The sequence below is a fragment of the Pyxicephalus adspersus genome, chromosome 9, assembly GCF_032062135.1.
Source record: "Pyxicephalus adspersus chromosome 9, UCB_Pads_2.0, whole genome shotgun sequence".
Classification (NCBI taxonomy): domain Eukaryota; kingdom Metazoa; phylum Chordata; class Amphibia; order Anura; family Pyxicephalidae; genus Pyxicephalus; species Pyxicephalus adspersus.
Genome location: NC_092866.1, coordinates 19132319 through 19146009, shown reverse-complemented (window position 1 = coordinate 19146009; position 13691 = coordinate 19132319). Strand labels below are relative to the sequence as shown.

At 40.9% G+C, this 13691-nt stretch overlaps 2 protein-coding genes across 2 annotated transcripts in view; one reads left to right on the top strand and one right to left on the bottom strand.

The window, feature by feature from the left end:
* Nucleotides 1–2007: 2007 nt before the first annotated feature.
* OGFOD1 (2-oxoglutarate and iron dependent oxygenase domain containing 1) lies at nucleotides 2008–12727 on the bottom strand. The gene is made up of 13 exons (XM_072422838.1): nucleotides 12428–12727; nucleotides 10211–10356; nucleotides 8370–8416; nucleotides 7380–7480; nucleotides 6849–6965; nucleotides 6528–6619; nucleotides 5794–5922; nucleotides 5602–5715; nucleotides 4575–4654; nucleotides 4275–4498; nucleotides 3325–3453; nucleotides 3154–3212; nucleotides 2008–2423 (listed from the first exon to the last, which is right to left on the bottom strand). The coding sequence occupies exons 1-13, from the start codon at nucleotides 12579–12581 to the stop codon at nucleotides 2262–2264; spliced, it is 1554 nt and encodes a 517-aa protein (XP_072278939.1). The 5' UTR covers nucleotides 12582–12727; the 3' UTR covers nucleotides 2008–2261.
* A 47-nt stretch (nucleotides 12728–12774) lies between these two features.
* NUDT21 (nudix hydrolase 21) overlaps nucleotides 12775–13691 on the top strand; it is an 8204-nt gene continuing 7287 nt past the window's right edge. Inside the window, exon 1 of the mRNA XM_072422840.1 lies at nucleotides 12775–12908. Coding sequence (XP_072278941.1) covers nucleotides 12790–12908 — 119 coding nt within the window. The 5' untranslated portion in view covers nucleotides 12775–12789. The remainder of the gene's footprint in view (nucleotides 12909–13691) is intronic.

Sequence of the window (13691 nt, the reverse complement as noted above, 5' to 3'; positions counted from 1 at the left end):
CCAGTGCGTGTGGTTGCATTTACTAGAATTATCACTTTCAGACTTCAGATCAGCCAATGTGAAAAAGGACTCTGCTTATTGGTTTTGGGTAATTCTAGGTCTCACCATGACTGTATTGTGTGTGTCTTTTTTTTTTTTTTTTTTTATTATTATTATTATTAAAGTAGATTTAGCATCAACTATTAAGTAGGGGCTATATGAAAAATGCAAATACTTTCTCTCCTATAAGAAAAAAACTGACATTAACTATTAATTGTGCCTAACAGTTCTTTTTCTAAAAGTGAACTCTAGACTTGCAGTAGTTCTACCCCCCCACACTGCATCGATAAATGCTGATTTGGGTGTAGTGGATTTTTTTCTTTGCTCCCTCTGCTGACCAAACACATTTTTTCCATTCAACCTCTGGGTAATGGTTTACCATGAGTCTTCACTTACAATGCAGGACCATCAGTGCCTGAAATAGCAGCACAGAATGACACAGAAGACCAGGTACGTGAAGGAGGAGCCTGCTGGAGCATAGAAATAAAGGAAGTAAACTTAGCGTTAACCTGCACCCAGACCTTCCAAAAATTATACATGTATACATGATTCCTGCTTCTATACTTTTAGGGTCCACACTTGTTTTGCATTAGTGACATAAAAAGTATTGAAGCCATTGGATCAGTACAACTCCAACCACCATTTTTAGGAGAGTCCAGTAATGGCAGTCCATGAATTTTGCACCATTGATATCTTTTACAAACTTTGGCTCCATAATTTATCAGTTGATTATCACCATGATAAAAGGGTCCCATCCATCTGGATCTTCTTTATTTTAGCAGTATGATGCTTTGTGAGGGTCGGCAAAGTCTAACTTGTGCAGCAGAATATTTCATTAATTGCACACCAGAGTCTACCCACATCAGTTGTGGGCGGATTGTCATTTAACATGTGTGGGTGGCGTGTGAATTACATTTAATAAAATGAATGAATTTATTATATTCAAATGAAGAGTAGAGTACCTTATAAATGTCACTCATTTCAAACTACAATTTGTGCTCTGACATTATGGGCAGTGTTAAAAAAAATAATCCTATTTTGATGAAAGGAAAGTGTTTTTAAACATTAAAAGGTAGCAATACCATCAGAAGGTATTTAGGCCTCCTCTCTGTCTGGTATCAGAGAGACATTATAGGACAATTATGAGAAAGGTATGGTGAAGAGAGAACACATACTCTGCAATGTTGGGACATGTCTCCAGATGCTGATTTGATTCATCTATATTGTTATGTAAACTTTGAGTTTTTATTTCCTCCTGTAATTAATAACACAATGAGCTTTAAAGCTGTACCCTGAAGATTAATACTTCTAAAGCTGGGCCATCAGAAAATGGCTCATATTTCATTGATGTAGTTATAAGCTCTTCAGGGCAGTGTCATCTCCTCCTCCTGTGTCACTGTCATTTGCTACCCCTATTTAATGCACAGTGCTGCATAATATGTTGGTGCTATATAAATCCTGTTTATTAATAATAATAATGCAGTGTAAATGCATAGGGAAATTCGTTACATGGCATCACTCAAGGCAAGACAAGGAGAATGTCTTCCCACTGCTCCAAGTTGGAAACTGCCCAGAGATTGCTGCTCATTTAGGTTTCAATTACAGGCAAAGTGTGGGTCTTGGACCAGGCAGTGCAGTCTTATTTCAATGTCAGCAAGATCTTAGACCTGCCTTTGTTCAAAGCAAAGGTCACTACTTTTAAAATCTCTGTAAATGAAGTCTTTTGATACTTGTCTGTCTGTTCCTGTAGTGACATAGTAGTCCGCAGATGGAACCACAACATATAGCGGGAGACTATACGTCTGAAACTGAAACGTGACAAATATAGAAAATAATCTAGCAGTAAAGTTAGTGCAAAACAGAATACAAACCAGTAATTATTCACATTTTTAGATGAGTGTTGTGATGAGTTAGTGTGAGTTACTGTATGTACACCACAATAATGAATGTTTTAAAAAAACAGATGCATTCTTATGTTAAGAATTGTATATTTAATATAAATATACAAAGACTCCTTTAATCACCTTGACAGTTAGTAAAGATGGGAATAGTCTCCACACCTTGAACACAAACACACCGAACCATCATGTCACTTCTCTGCACTTCTTAACGTTGTTAAAACATGTTGGATTGATGTGAGGGTTATTATCCCTCAGAAATCTGAAATCCCTTTCAGAAGTAACTGTGCACACTTTGAAGTCCATCAAACAACAAATTGCCATTCATTCATTATACACAAATGCAAAGTCCCAGAATCCCTTGTGATTAGGAAGGATGGCATCTCTCTGTACACTCTTGTGGTTGATGTGTTTCACAAACCTCATTGTTTCTTTATCACGATAAACCAAGGCCAGACAGTTGTTTTCTGGATTAACTGTAAGAAGCTGAAAAAGAAATAGACTTGTTTTGTACGATCGATGTATGTCAATAAACCATCCCATCTGTAGGCTGTTTGTTACTTTATAATAACGAAACAAACCTTTACACTCTTTATACTTAAACCCTGGCAATTATTAGGTATAGGCCAGCAGTGATCAACCTATTTGATATAGAGGACGTAAAGAAATCCCTAAGATTAGCAGAGGGCTTTACATAATTATTTGTAAATGTAATGCTAAAGAGAGGTGTAAGAGACGGCAGACACGCTACAGGAAATGGTCAGTGACTGCAGACACTCTACAGAACAATTGTTAGAAACTGCAGACATGTGAGAAGATCATAGGAGGATGAACATGTTATAGGAGATGGGCCAGCCCTTAAAATTTCTTCATTTTTTGAATACCTACCTTTTATAAATACCTAAGATAGTTGTCCTAGTGACCGGAATAAAAGCGGTGATATAATATAGCATTGATTACTTTAAACTCCATCCCCAAAAAGGTATGGGGAGTATGTCACTCTCCTTCCAACACCTGGACCAGTGGACGGTTACATGAAGATGGGAAAGGTCCTCAGACCTGTGTAAGCTCTGACAGCCTGGAGTTCAGACACACTTAGACAAGGCTGTCTGGTATGGCTTCAGAGCTCTAAACAGCCGCGAGGGGGAAGCAAAGTCGGCAAAGGTATTTTTGGAATTTCTAGTAATTTCTAGTTGTTTTAGTAGAGGTCATTTACCTCTTCATCTTCCTCCTTGGCAATGTAAGATGTGAATCCTCCATACTCTGCTTCCCAATCTAAAACAGCAAAAAAAAAAAAAAAAGTGGTATTCACAAAGGTAACAACATGAATAGGAATGTAAATGTGTATCAGGTAACAGATCAGTGAGAGAAAAGAGCTTTTACCAACCTTCACACCCACAGAACCACAAAAGATCCAGAGCAAACTCCTGTCTCTCGGGATCGTAGTCATGAATCATTGTGTAGTGCCCATGTTCCCAGTGCCTCAGCTCTCCATAGCATACAGGAACTCTCTCACCTATAGATTGAACAGAAAGAAGGGTCAAACTATAGCCTGGGGTTGGGACAGGATAATAAAGGACAGATAATAATGAACACCATCATGTAATTTTAGTGTACACTCCATCTGATGTATTATTGTACTCTCAGTGAAAGTCTTGTTTATATAATCTGGGACACTTAGTGTGCCATATCACCAAAGGGAGAAAATCACACAACTGCAGAATGCCACCAATATAAACTTTTTCCCGCCACAAAAGGACATATTTTAACAGATGCACACTCCACTATGGACACATTACACCAACAATCAGCCTTATTTCCTGAAGATTGTGGGTAATGTGTCTCGATGGAGTCCTTCTCCATTGCGAGATACATTCTTTTTTGCAATAAAAGTTAATTATTTGGACTAAAGTTGTGCGACTTTCGTACTTGGTTGATTTTGGTGCCCATAGGTGAGACACAGACACATTTGGTATGATTTTTTTAAGCTCTCCAATACTGGGGAAGATAAACTAAACTATCATGGGGAACCTGGGTGATCCAACACATTTTGAATTGATTTCCTAAAATTAACTTGGTTGGCAATTGTTTTCATTCCTGAACCAAATCCATTTAGTCTGCACCTTATAAAACACATTTTAAATTTAAAATCATATTTATAGAATGTAACTATTAACCTAAACAGTAAATTTAAACCCACTTAATCCTCACTACCTACCTTCAACTTTACTTCAAAGTTACATGCTCATGACAAATAGCATAGCATGTCATACACGAGAGCTAAATTACCAATGCTAAATGACTAAACAAATGATTTGCAATGTCTGGTGTACTTACTTCCTTCCTGAGCAGTATGATCGCCATTCTCCCCTTGTGCAGGGGCCCTGGCATTCAGTTCTGAGGATCCTTCTTCTTCATCAGAATCTTCATTATTGGCAGCCAGAAAATGCAGCTTCAGGCCAGTGAGGTTGGACAGCAGCAGAAAAAAGGGCTCCGATTTCAAAAGCTCCATGCAGGACTTCAGAACATCCGGAAGTTCACTTTTTGCCCTTTTATAACACCTAAACCACATTTAAAAGGTAAGAAAAAGAATGCAGGATGGGTAAAGAAGAGCTTCACCTAGACTTCGGTACTCACCTTCTGTTTGGTGGACCCAGCAGCTCCCATTCAATGCTCTCTGTTTTCAGTGCTGCAGACACTGCATTAAACTTATCTTCCTGGAAAATAAGTAAAACATCAATTCAAATAGCGGTGTACTGCAACCTGCCTTTTAGAGACCATGACTATAACTCATATACAGACTAAGCTTCAGTGTTTTGATACAAGTGTAATTTACCTTTTATACTTTACATGTGCATACAGTGAAGTATCTGTCTCCTGCACCAGTTATCAAATAACTCACTGCCTCTAACCTTGTGTGTCCACCCTTCACCTCTCTAGATTGTAAGAGAACACTACTAACTGCTGCACTCATCCTATTGCATCAAAGTATTTTGCGGTTTGTATTTTAGCTTTTGTAATGCTGGATTTTCCTACTGTACAGTGCACAAATGTTTGGTTTGCAATTATTGGTTCCCTTTATTCTATATTGTATTCTGCACTGTGCCATAGAAGATGATGGCACTAGACTATAAACAAAAAATACCTTAATATATTCATATACAAAGGGCATACATGCAAAGTCATACATATTGTCATGGATGGGAATTTACAGGTAATTACAAATGCTTCGACTTTGTGTTAAAGTGACAGTAAAATAGTTTTATGTCAGCAGAAATAAGCCAATAAGATATCTTTTAAGGCAAGCAGACTGGTGGGGGGGGGGTGTTTATTGAGGACTGCAATTTGGTTGAACAGATTGTAAATACATAGCAAGAATATCTCATTTGGACACACATCACTCTACAGTATTCAGAAAAAAATGTTATACCCCAAATTCAAATGTCTTGGGACATTCTAAGATTACCAAGAGTGATAAAGAATATTGAGTGATCACCAATTTTCAAAGTCACAATATCAGTTCCTATCCTAATTAAACAGCTTAAAATAATAAGACAATTTTCTGTCTAAAACGACTGGTAGGAGCTGCTGTCAGAACAGCTGAAAAGATTCAGAGTGGAATCACCCAATGTACCCCAGTCTTTTCAATGTATGTAGCACAAACCTTAAGGAAGTCTTTTAGGAGAATCTCAGATGTGTCTTCAAACTCCTCCTGGATTTGGGCTTGATAATCAACTGACAGGTAATCTGGATTTATCCACTCATACAAGATTTCATGCTGTAAATACAGAAGAAGGTCAGCAAGCACAATACAAGTTTGCATTTACTGTATTAAACAGAAATTATAGGATCTTACATCACAGGGGAGGTGGGGGGTACGGACAGGCACAGGATCCAGTGAGCGTGGTGGTCTCTCCAGGGATGAGCCATGAAACCAACCACTTACTGACAGGCGGCATTTTTCCTCTGACAGCACCTCTGAAACCTATTTGAGGACAAAGCATACATCATACTGACATTTACATGACAAATAGTCTGAAACAGCTAAAGTGTAAGAAAAACAGTTTTTCCTAAGGAAAAAAAAATATCAAAATTGTATAAACCAATCTAAAAGCACAGTAGCACCATAAGGCCGTGGTATGCGATAGCTCTCCACAGCATCACTAAGATACCTAAAATATATAAACTCCCTGAAAGTCAGACCGTTTGTCAATCCTGCACTCTATATGCAATGCCAATATCTCAATGACCTAATGAGATCCTATGACAATGCTTTTACCATGTATTTTAAAAAAGTACAATAAACCCAAAATAAATATATAAACAAACATAATGCACACCAGACTTTGTAGCTGAAAGCGCACACAAGTCACAAGCCACCCCAGTGCATACAGGTACAAGAATTCAGTGTTCATGTAAATATTGGTCTTTATAAATGATCTGACCACATTTACTGTGCATTTAAAATATCTAAATTTCATAACGTTTCAATTAACACCCAAAACACTGGATTATATATATGACATTATAAAAAGGATGTAAAATGAAAACTTGAGGAAGTGGTTACATGCTATTTACTGTTATACCTACCTGGTGGAAAGAGATTGGGGAGACCTCAAAGAAAACCAGTGTATTCCAGGATGGGATCAAAGACTTGACAATAGGACCAGGCTGTGACTTCTCTGTGAAGGGAGAAGGTTTATAAAAATGGAGGTTATACAACTGAATCTCATGTTCTTTCAACAGATTTATGAAAAGTAATGGAATACAAAAACGATAAAGATTTCAAGCTCTTTAGTTATTGCTTAATTCACTTGTTAGTTGTGGTAAGAATCACTTAGACAATGAGTGATTTAGTTTATTATTATAAAAGCAATAAAGAAAAAAAAGTGGAGTTAAGATCACACTTGCCATCCGTGCTGTAGAGGTCCAGTGCTCCTCCATCTGCTTCTGTCCACTCTGGAACCAGATACAGGATAAAAGCAAATCTTCTGCCTTCCAGCTCATCATCATGACAGAGCAGAGTATCTGTGCAGTGACATCAGAGAAAATATACAATTAGGAAATATTCTAATAGCAAACCAATGCATGTCTTATTACATATTCAAATGGACAACATCTAACTGTGGTATTTAAACCATCAGTACCTAAATAAAACATAAATAAAAAAAAAATATATATATATATATATATCAGAGAATCGAATGACAAAATAGCTCAATAGATGAGCACAGAATTTATAAATACAGCCCTAAGATTGTGAGAATCTCTTCCAAATTTAGTAGTCAGTCTGAGAAAAGATATTTATTAAAGAAGTTTCTTTGCAAAAGAGAAACATATGCATAATGAAGCATGGAGAAACTAAAGGCAAAAAAACAAAACATAATCAACTTTACTTTGAAGCAAACAATAATTTGTGTATGTATATAGAAAGAAACATACCTGTATAATTGTACTGAGCACAAGATATGTCTACAGTGGTTTCCAGCTCCACTTTTGTCACCTCTGAGAGCCACTGTCGGAAGTCCTCAAACAGAACTTTCCTAGAACATGGAGAAGACAGAGGAGAAATATATATGGAGGATTTTGGACTATGTTGGAATAAAATGGTTAACCATTCTGTATACCATACCCATATATGTCTGTATACCACCCTTTTATTTTTTAGCTGTAGCAAAAAGCACTGGTAGTGGGGATACAAAAGTTTATACTTGTTATGGTAAAAAGACTGCCAGCAAACACAAAACAAAAAAGGTGTTATAGTCATTAGCTGTAGGTGCTATCCTGGTGAGGATAGACAATACCATGTCCTAAAACAAGTACCATGTAGCAGTTCCATTTATTTAGCATGACACCTCAATGTACTGCTGCGGTAGCAGACAAGGCACCCTAACGGCAGTGAAAATCAATGCACTTACATAATGGACAAAAAGGTTTGTGAATTTAAATTGAATTAGCCATAATAGAAATGTGCTACTGATAACCTTTTTTTTTTAAATCTGTAGGCTCTACATCCCCCTTTATTGACCCAGCATTGTTTCTCTATCTGAGTATCCCATGTAGTGGTGAAGCCAGGCTTAGGTTGCCAGCACCAGAGTGGGATGTTATGCAAAGAAATCGGGGTCAGCTGCTTCATCTCTATCCAGACAATTTCCTTTAAGGATACATATGTGATTAACAAAGGCAGATGTCTGCTTTTTGATATGAGAGGGTCAACCTTTCTGGTCAAATGCTCAGCCATATAGAGGAGGTTTATACAATGCTTCTGTGATCAATTCAAGAAGCTGACAGGCTAACAGCACCGCAATCACCATCCTTCTAGTTCATGGCATAGTATGTAGCGAAAAGCATGAACTAGTATTCCTATTACGGGGAGGTAGGATCATGTACATTATGAGTAATATTAGGAGAACAAATACACCAGACTTCTACCTCAGGGCACTAATGTGCGGCTCTTTTCTGCTCTTCAAATCCTCTGACTGTAAAACAAAACAAAGAGAAAATAATATCAGCAAAACCTATACAATGGGGAGAAATAAATCCTGGGCAGCCTAAAGCAATGCAAATTCTGTCCAATAGGCAGTGTAGCTTTCCTAATGCCAGACATGAAAACTACCTTACAAACCCAAACATAAGAGGCCATTGCCTTGGGTGCAGAGAACTTGTACATATTGGTGTTTTAAAGCTCTTCATAGTTGGAGAAGAGAGAGACTTTTCATGGGAGAACGTGAGTGGTCCAGCAAACATGAAATGGATCTGGCAGAGGATTGAAAACATTTGCCAACTAATAAAAAATCCATCCCAGGTTTGCTGGATCATCCAGGTTCTCCCATTAAAGTGGAGGCCTATAGTCACCTTCCTTCTTGATCAAGTGGTTATTGCTGTGCAGCCCTCTATATACAGAAAAGGTTTGTCCATCCCTAAAAAATGCAAGGTCCCCTTATTATTTATAGTGACAGTAGGCCAGTTCTACAAACATTTTTACAACCCATAGCATTCTCCTGCGTCAGGAGGCGACCCCATGGGCTGTAATGTGCGGGCACAAAACCTTGTGGCTCTGGGCATAAACAAACTAGAAGAGGCTGTGACCATCAGAACAAGAGACTTATCCAGCCAGGGAGGGGCAGTAATGTAAAAAGTGAAGATAATAGGATAAGTGCATTTATAATTTAAATTGACTTGTAATGCTTAACTTTCTTAAACTTCAAGTTTTAAAACATTTATTCTTCAATAACACATTCACTTTAATTCCGCACAAATCAATTTGTGGGTTTACAACTTCAGACGTCCACTAATGAGATCTTATGTGTAAATAACATCTGATGGATTAAACATGGAATGGATAAAGACTAAAGGATCAAACAATCAAAATTATGATTGATTTTTGAGCAGGATGCCATATAAAAATTATTAAGGCAAGGAAGGTTTTTTTTACTATCTATTGTATTGAACTCAAAAATACTTATTTGTTTTAAGATTGATCATTCCATTGAATTATAAATGTGAATATAATCATATTACTGATCTTGAATGAAGACACGAATGCTAAACTGAATACTTCATCGTTGCAAAGAAGTATTTAAATAATTCATAATCACAATAAAATATAAAAGATTGTCAAGGGAAAAATTCATAAGGTATAGGTTGCATTAAAGCGGGACTAAATTAAAACCATCAAAATGACACTTACGTGTTGTCCTGGGATTCCTCTTTGTCCCAAATTCTTTCTTCATCGCCCGATCTCGCACTGGCAGGTGAGAGATCGGGGGACGTAGTCGCTGTGAAGGGGGAAACAAAAGAGAGCCGATCTTACTGCACATTCGCGAGATCGGCATCTTTTACCCCTTGGAGGAAAATGCCCCTTCTGCGCATGCCCAAAATCTCGGGCATGCGCAGGAGAAGCCAGAGGCTTCCAGGATGTGTGACATAGGTATCCCGGGAGGCTCTGCGGCCTGTTAAGTCTTGATCATCACAACAATAAAAACTTCAAGGGACAGCGCTGCACCTTCTTTTAAAAAGTGTAAAAAAAAAAAAAAAAACACCAACTTTTTTTACTATATAAAGAAAGGTTGTCTACCCTTCTATGTAAAGTAAAAATGTTGAGTTTAGATACGCTTTAGGATGTCATTGGTGTATAACCATAGAATTTATTCAGACCAAGAGCAGGGCACTTGTTTTATACTGACTATCGCACTCCATTGTTCTATGTCAGATCCTATGAACTATCAGTCTGCATTTTCATCTCTTTATTCTTATCCAGCATGCTGACTCACCTGCTGGAATTTGTACAAGTCATTGGATTTGTCATGGAAATTTAATGCTAGCAGTTCATCCTTCAACCCATCTAAAAACTCTTCGTTTTTGATGAAAGAGCGGATCACACAATGCTGGAAGGGGACAGAATCCAGAACAACAGTGCCTGTGGGGAAAAAGATATAAAACACAATGTTACTATTTATATCAAAAGATAATTACATAAGTACTACAATCTATAGATGTTCATTGAATATTTGGTGAGACTGACTGAGATTCACTTAAATAGAATAAATTGAAATTTGTGATAAATACTTCTATATTGAGACTAAGTGTGATAAGGTTGTAAAATCTGGGCTCTATTGCTCATTTGGTCACCACTGGTGAAATGTTTTCTTCCTGTCCCAAAAAAAGGGTCCTAGGAAAATGGATATCTCCTTTACTGGGGGGGTCAGAACTGTAAAGTGGTCTTCATATAAACAATTTGTGCAGTGGACCCATGCAAAATAATGCTTTGTGTTCTGTGGGAACTGAGATGAAGCTTTGCTCCCCCTGTCCCCAAATTCTTCAATCTCGCCGCTGGACTCTCCCCTCAGGGGCTCCGCTCCTTTCCATCTCCCCGCTGGACTCTCCCCTCGGGGGCTCCGCTCCTTTCCATCTCCCCGCTGGACTCTCTGCTCTGGGGCTCCGCTCCTTTCAATCTCCCCGCTGTACTCTCCCTTCGGGGTCTCCGCTCCCTTCCATCTCCCCACTGGATGCTCCTCAGGGGCTCCACTTTGTTCCAACTCCCTGCTGGACTCTCCTCTGGGGCTCCGCTCTATTCCATCTCCCTGCTGGACTCTACCCAGGGGCTCCACTTCATTCTACCTTCCCACTGGACCCTCCTTGGGATCTCCACTCCTTTCCATCCCCCTGCTGGACTCTCCCCTAGGGGGCTCAGCTGTTTTTTATCTCCCCACTGGACTCCCATCTTGGGAGCTCCGCTCCTTTCCACCTCCCCACTGGACGCTCCTTTCCACCCCCCGCTGGACTCTCCCCTCTGGGGCTCCGCTCCTTTCAATCTCCCCACTGTACTCTCCCTTCGGGGTCTCCGCTCCCTTCCATCTCCCCACTGGATGCTCCTCAGGGGCTCCACTTTGTTCCAACTCCCTGCTGGTCACTCCTCGGGGGCTCTGCTCCTTTCCACCTCCCCACTGGACACTGCTTTCTATCCCCCTGCCGGACTTTCCCCTCAGGGGCTCCGATCCTTTCCAACTCCCCGCTGGACCCTCCTAGGGGGCTCTGCTCATTTCTACCTCCCCACTGGACTCTCCCATCAGGGGCTCTGCTCTTTTTTTATCTCCCCGCTGGACACTCCTTGAGGGCTCCGCTCCTTTCCATCTCCCTGCTGGACCCTCCTCTCGTGTTATGCTCATTTCCACCTTCCCGCTAGACTCTCCCCTCAAGGCCTCTGCGCCTTTCCTTTTTCCCACTGGACTCTCCCCTCGGGGGCTCAGCAACTTTCCATTCCCCTGCTGGATGCTCCTTGGGGGCTCTGCTTCTTTCCTTCTCCTTACTTGACTCTCCTCTTGGGGGCTCCACTCCTTTACACCTCCCCGTGCATTTCTATCTCCACCAGACTGTCATTAGGGGCTCCATGCTCCCTGTCCTCCTTTAGACTGTTCTCAGGGGCTCTGCTCTCAGTCCTCCATTACCAGCTGTACTTTCTTTAGGGACTCTCCTCCCCGACCCCCCATTCCCAACCAAACAAAGGGCAGATTCCAAGGCATGTTTCAGAACTGGGCAATCCCATACAGCTCCCAGCATCAGGAACTTTGCCAGCCACCCTGTACCACTTGTACCACAGCTGACAGCAGTGGGAAGCACTGGTACCGCTCCCTGCTGCCCCCATTCTTTCTGTATGGGGATGTTGCTGGGAGAAGCTACATGTAGAACCTCCTCAGAGGGGGGGGGGGGGGGGTTCCCTAACATAAGGAAGCAGTAAGTACATTACAACCTCACCACCGGTGTGTACATAGCATAGAGGGTTGTGTTGGTATGGCTCCCTATTGGACTCCCTCTCACAGGTTCTGTTCCCTATTTCCCAGGGATTCTGTCTTGTGATCTCCTCAGTGGGCCCACAGTCTGACTTATGGGTTCTGCCTCCTCCTTCCCCCTCCCTGGGATTTCTTAAGAGACTTTTCCTCCACTGGACGTCCCCAAATCTACCAACACCACCCACGTGTTCTCCCACTCACCACATTGCACTGTCTCTCCACTCTCCCAGCCTCTCCGCAATTCCTCTCTTCCATTCTTCTCCCCCAGTTCCTCTGACAGCTCAGCCCTTACCAGCTGCTTGGACTTCTTCCCCCCATTGTCCCCCTTTCCTCCATGTCTTTTCTTTCCACTCATTCCTTTACTCTTCTAACTCTACAACTACAACTCCCATAATCCCTTGCTGTGCAGCGCAGACGGATGACGCCAGTTCTTCCCGCGGCCGGAAGTGACGCCTTGCTTCTTCCGCCGTTCCATTGTCAGGCCTACGAGCGCTCGGAAATCGGTGAAGTGGGTTACGGAGGTAACACCGGGATACAGATACCACTTCTCTACCCTGTCCAAGATGTCGGTAATTCCGCCGAGCCGGTCGCAGACAGGATGGCCCAGAGGAGTGAACCAGTTCGGGAATAAGTACTTACCTCCTCAGACCAAGCCTCTCACCCTGGAGCGGACCATTAACCTGTGAGCACGGGGGGAGGGGACACATTGTAAATATTATCATGTACCCTGCATATATAGAGTACCCAATATAAGTAATAGTCTGAGCCGGACATGTGAGGAAAACTTCCCCTGAATGTGTTTTCTTCTGTCTGAACATGATATAGCCTGTGTGCACAGCCATGGTATAGGGTGGGAATTGTCTGCACAAGCCTTGCAAAGTTTTCATTTTTCTATCTTTTCCCCCCTAATTTAAACTGTTTGTGGAAACAGGAAATAAGTGAAGACAATAAAAGCTTGCATAGTGGTGACTTCCATATCAGGCCCATGCAGAGGGCTGGTAAAACATCATTAAAGCCTACCTAAAGTCAGAATTTTTACTTTACATAGAAGGGTAGACAACCCCTTTTATTTAAAGTAAAACTTTTGTGCAAGTGCTCAGTGCAACATGCTTTTTATAAAAAAAAAAAAAAGTGCAGCACCGCCCCTTAAAGAGGAAATAAACTAAAAAAATACACTTTCAATCCCGCAGGGCAGTCCATCTGAGGGTGTCCAGCATCAGGTCCTGGCGTCTGTCGCCATCTTCTCCTCTTCTTCCTGGTTCTTTTTCCTATGTCATCCGGACCCAGGTGTGAGATTGGATGAGGCAGGATGGTAAAAAATCTTGCAGATGGGCAAATTTTTTTTCTTTGCGCAGAAGGAGCACTGAAGAGCCTCCTGGGATGCGTGACGTAGGTATCCCTGGAAGCTTTGCACTTCCATTCATTCTCGATCGCCTAGGCAATCAAGAATTAGAGGGCTGTGCTA

Excerpts from the sequence above, each read along its gene's own strand:
- OGFOD1 (XM_072422838.1), bottom strand. The coding sequence starts at position 12,581 with ATGAGTGGAAAGAAAAGACATGGAGGAAAGGGGGACAATGGGGGGAAG. Across the intron at positions 6,620-6,848 it reads GGACCTCTACAGCACGGATG|AGAAGTCACAGCCTGGTCCT; the intron begins GCAAGTGTGATC and ends CTCCCTTCACAG. Across the intron at positions 5,923-6,527 it reads CCCCAATCTCTTTCCACCAG|GTTTCAGAGGTGCTGTCAGA; the intron begins GTAGGTATAACA and ends GTCCTCAAATAG.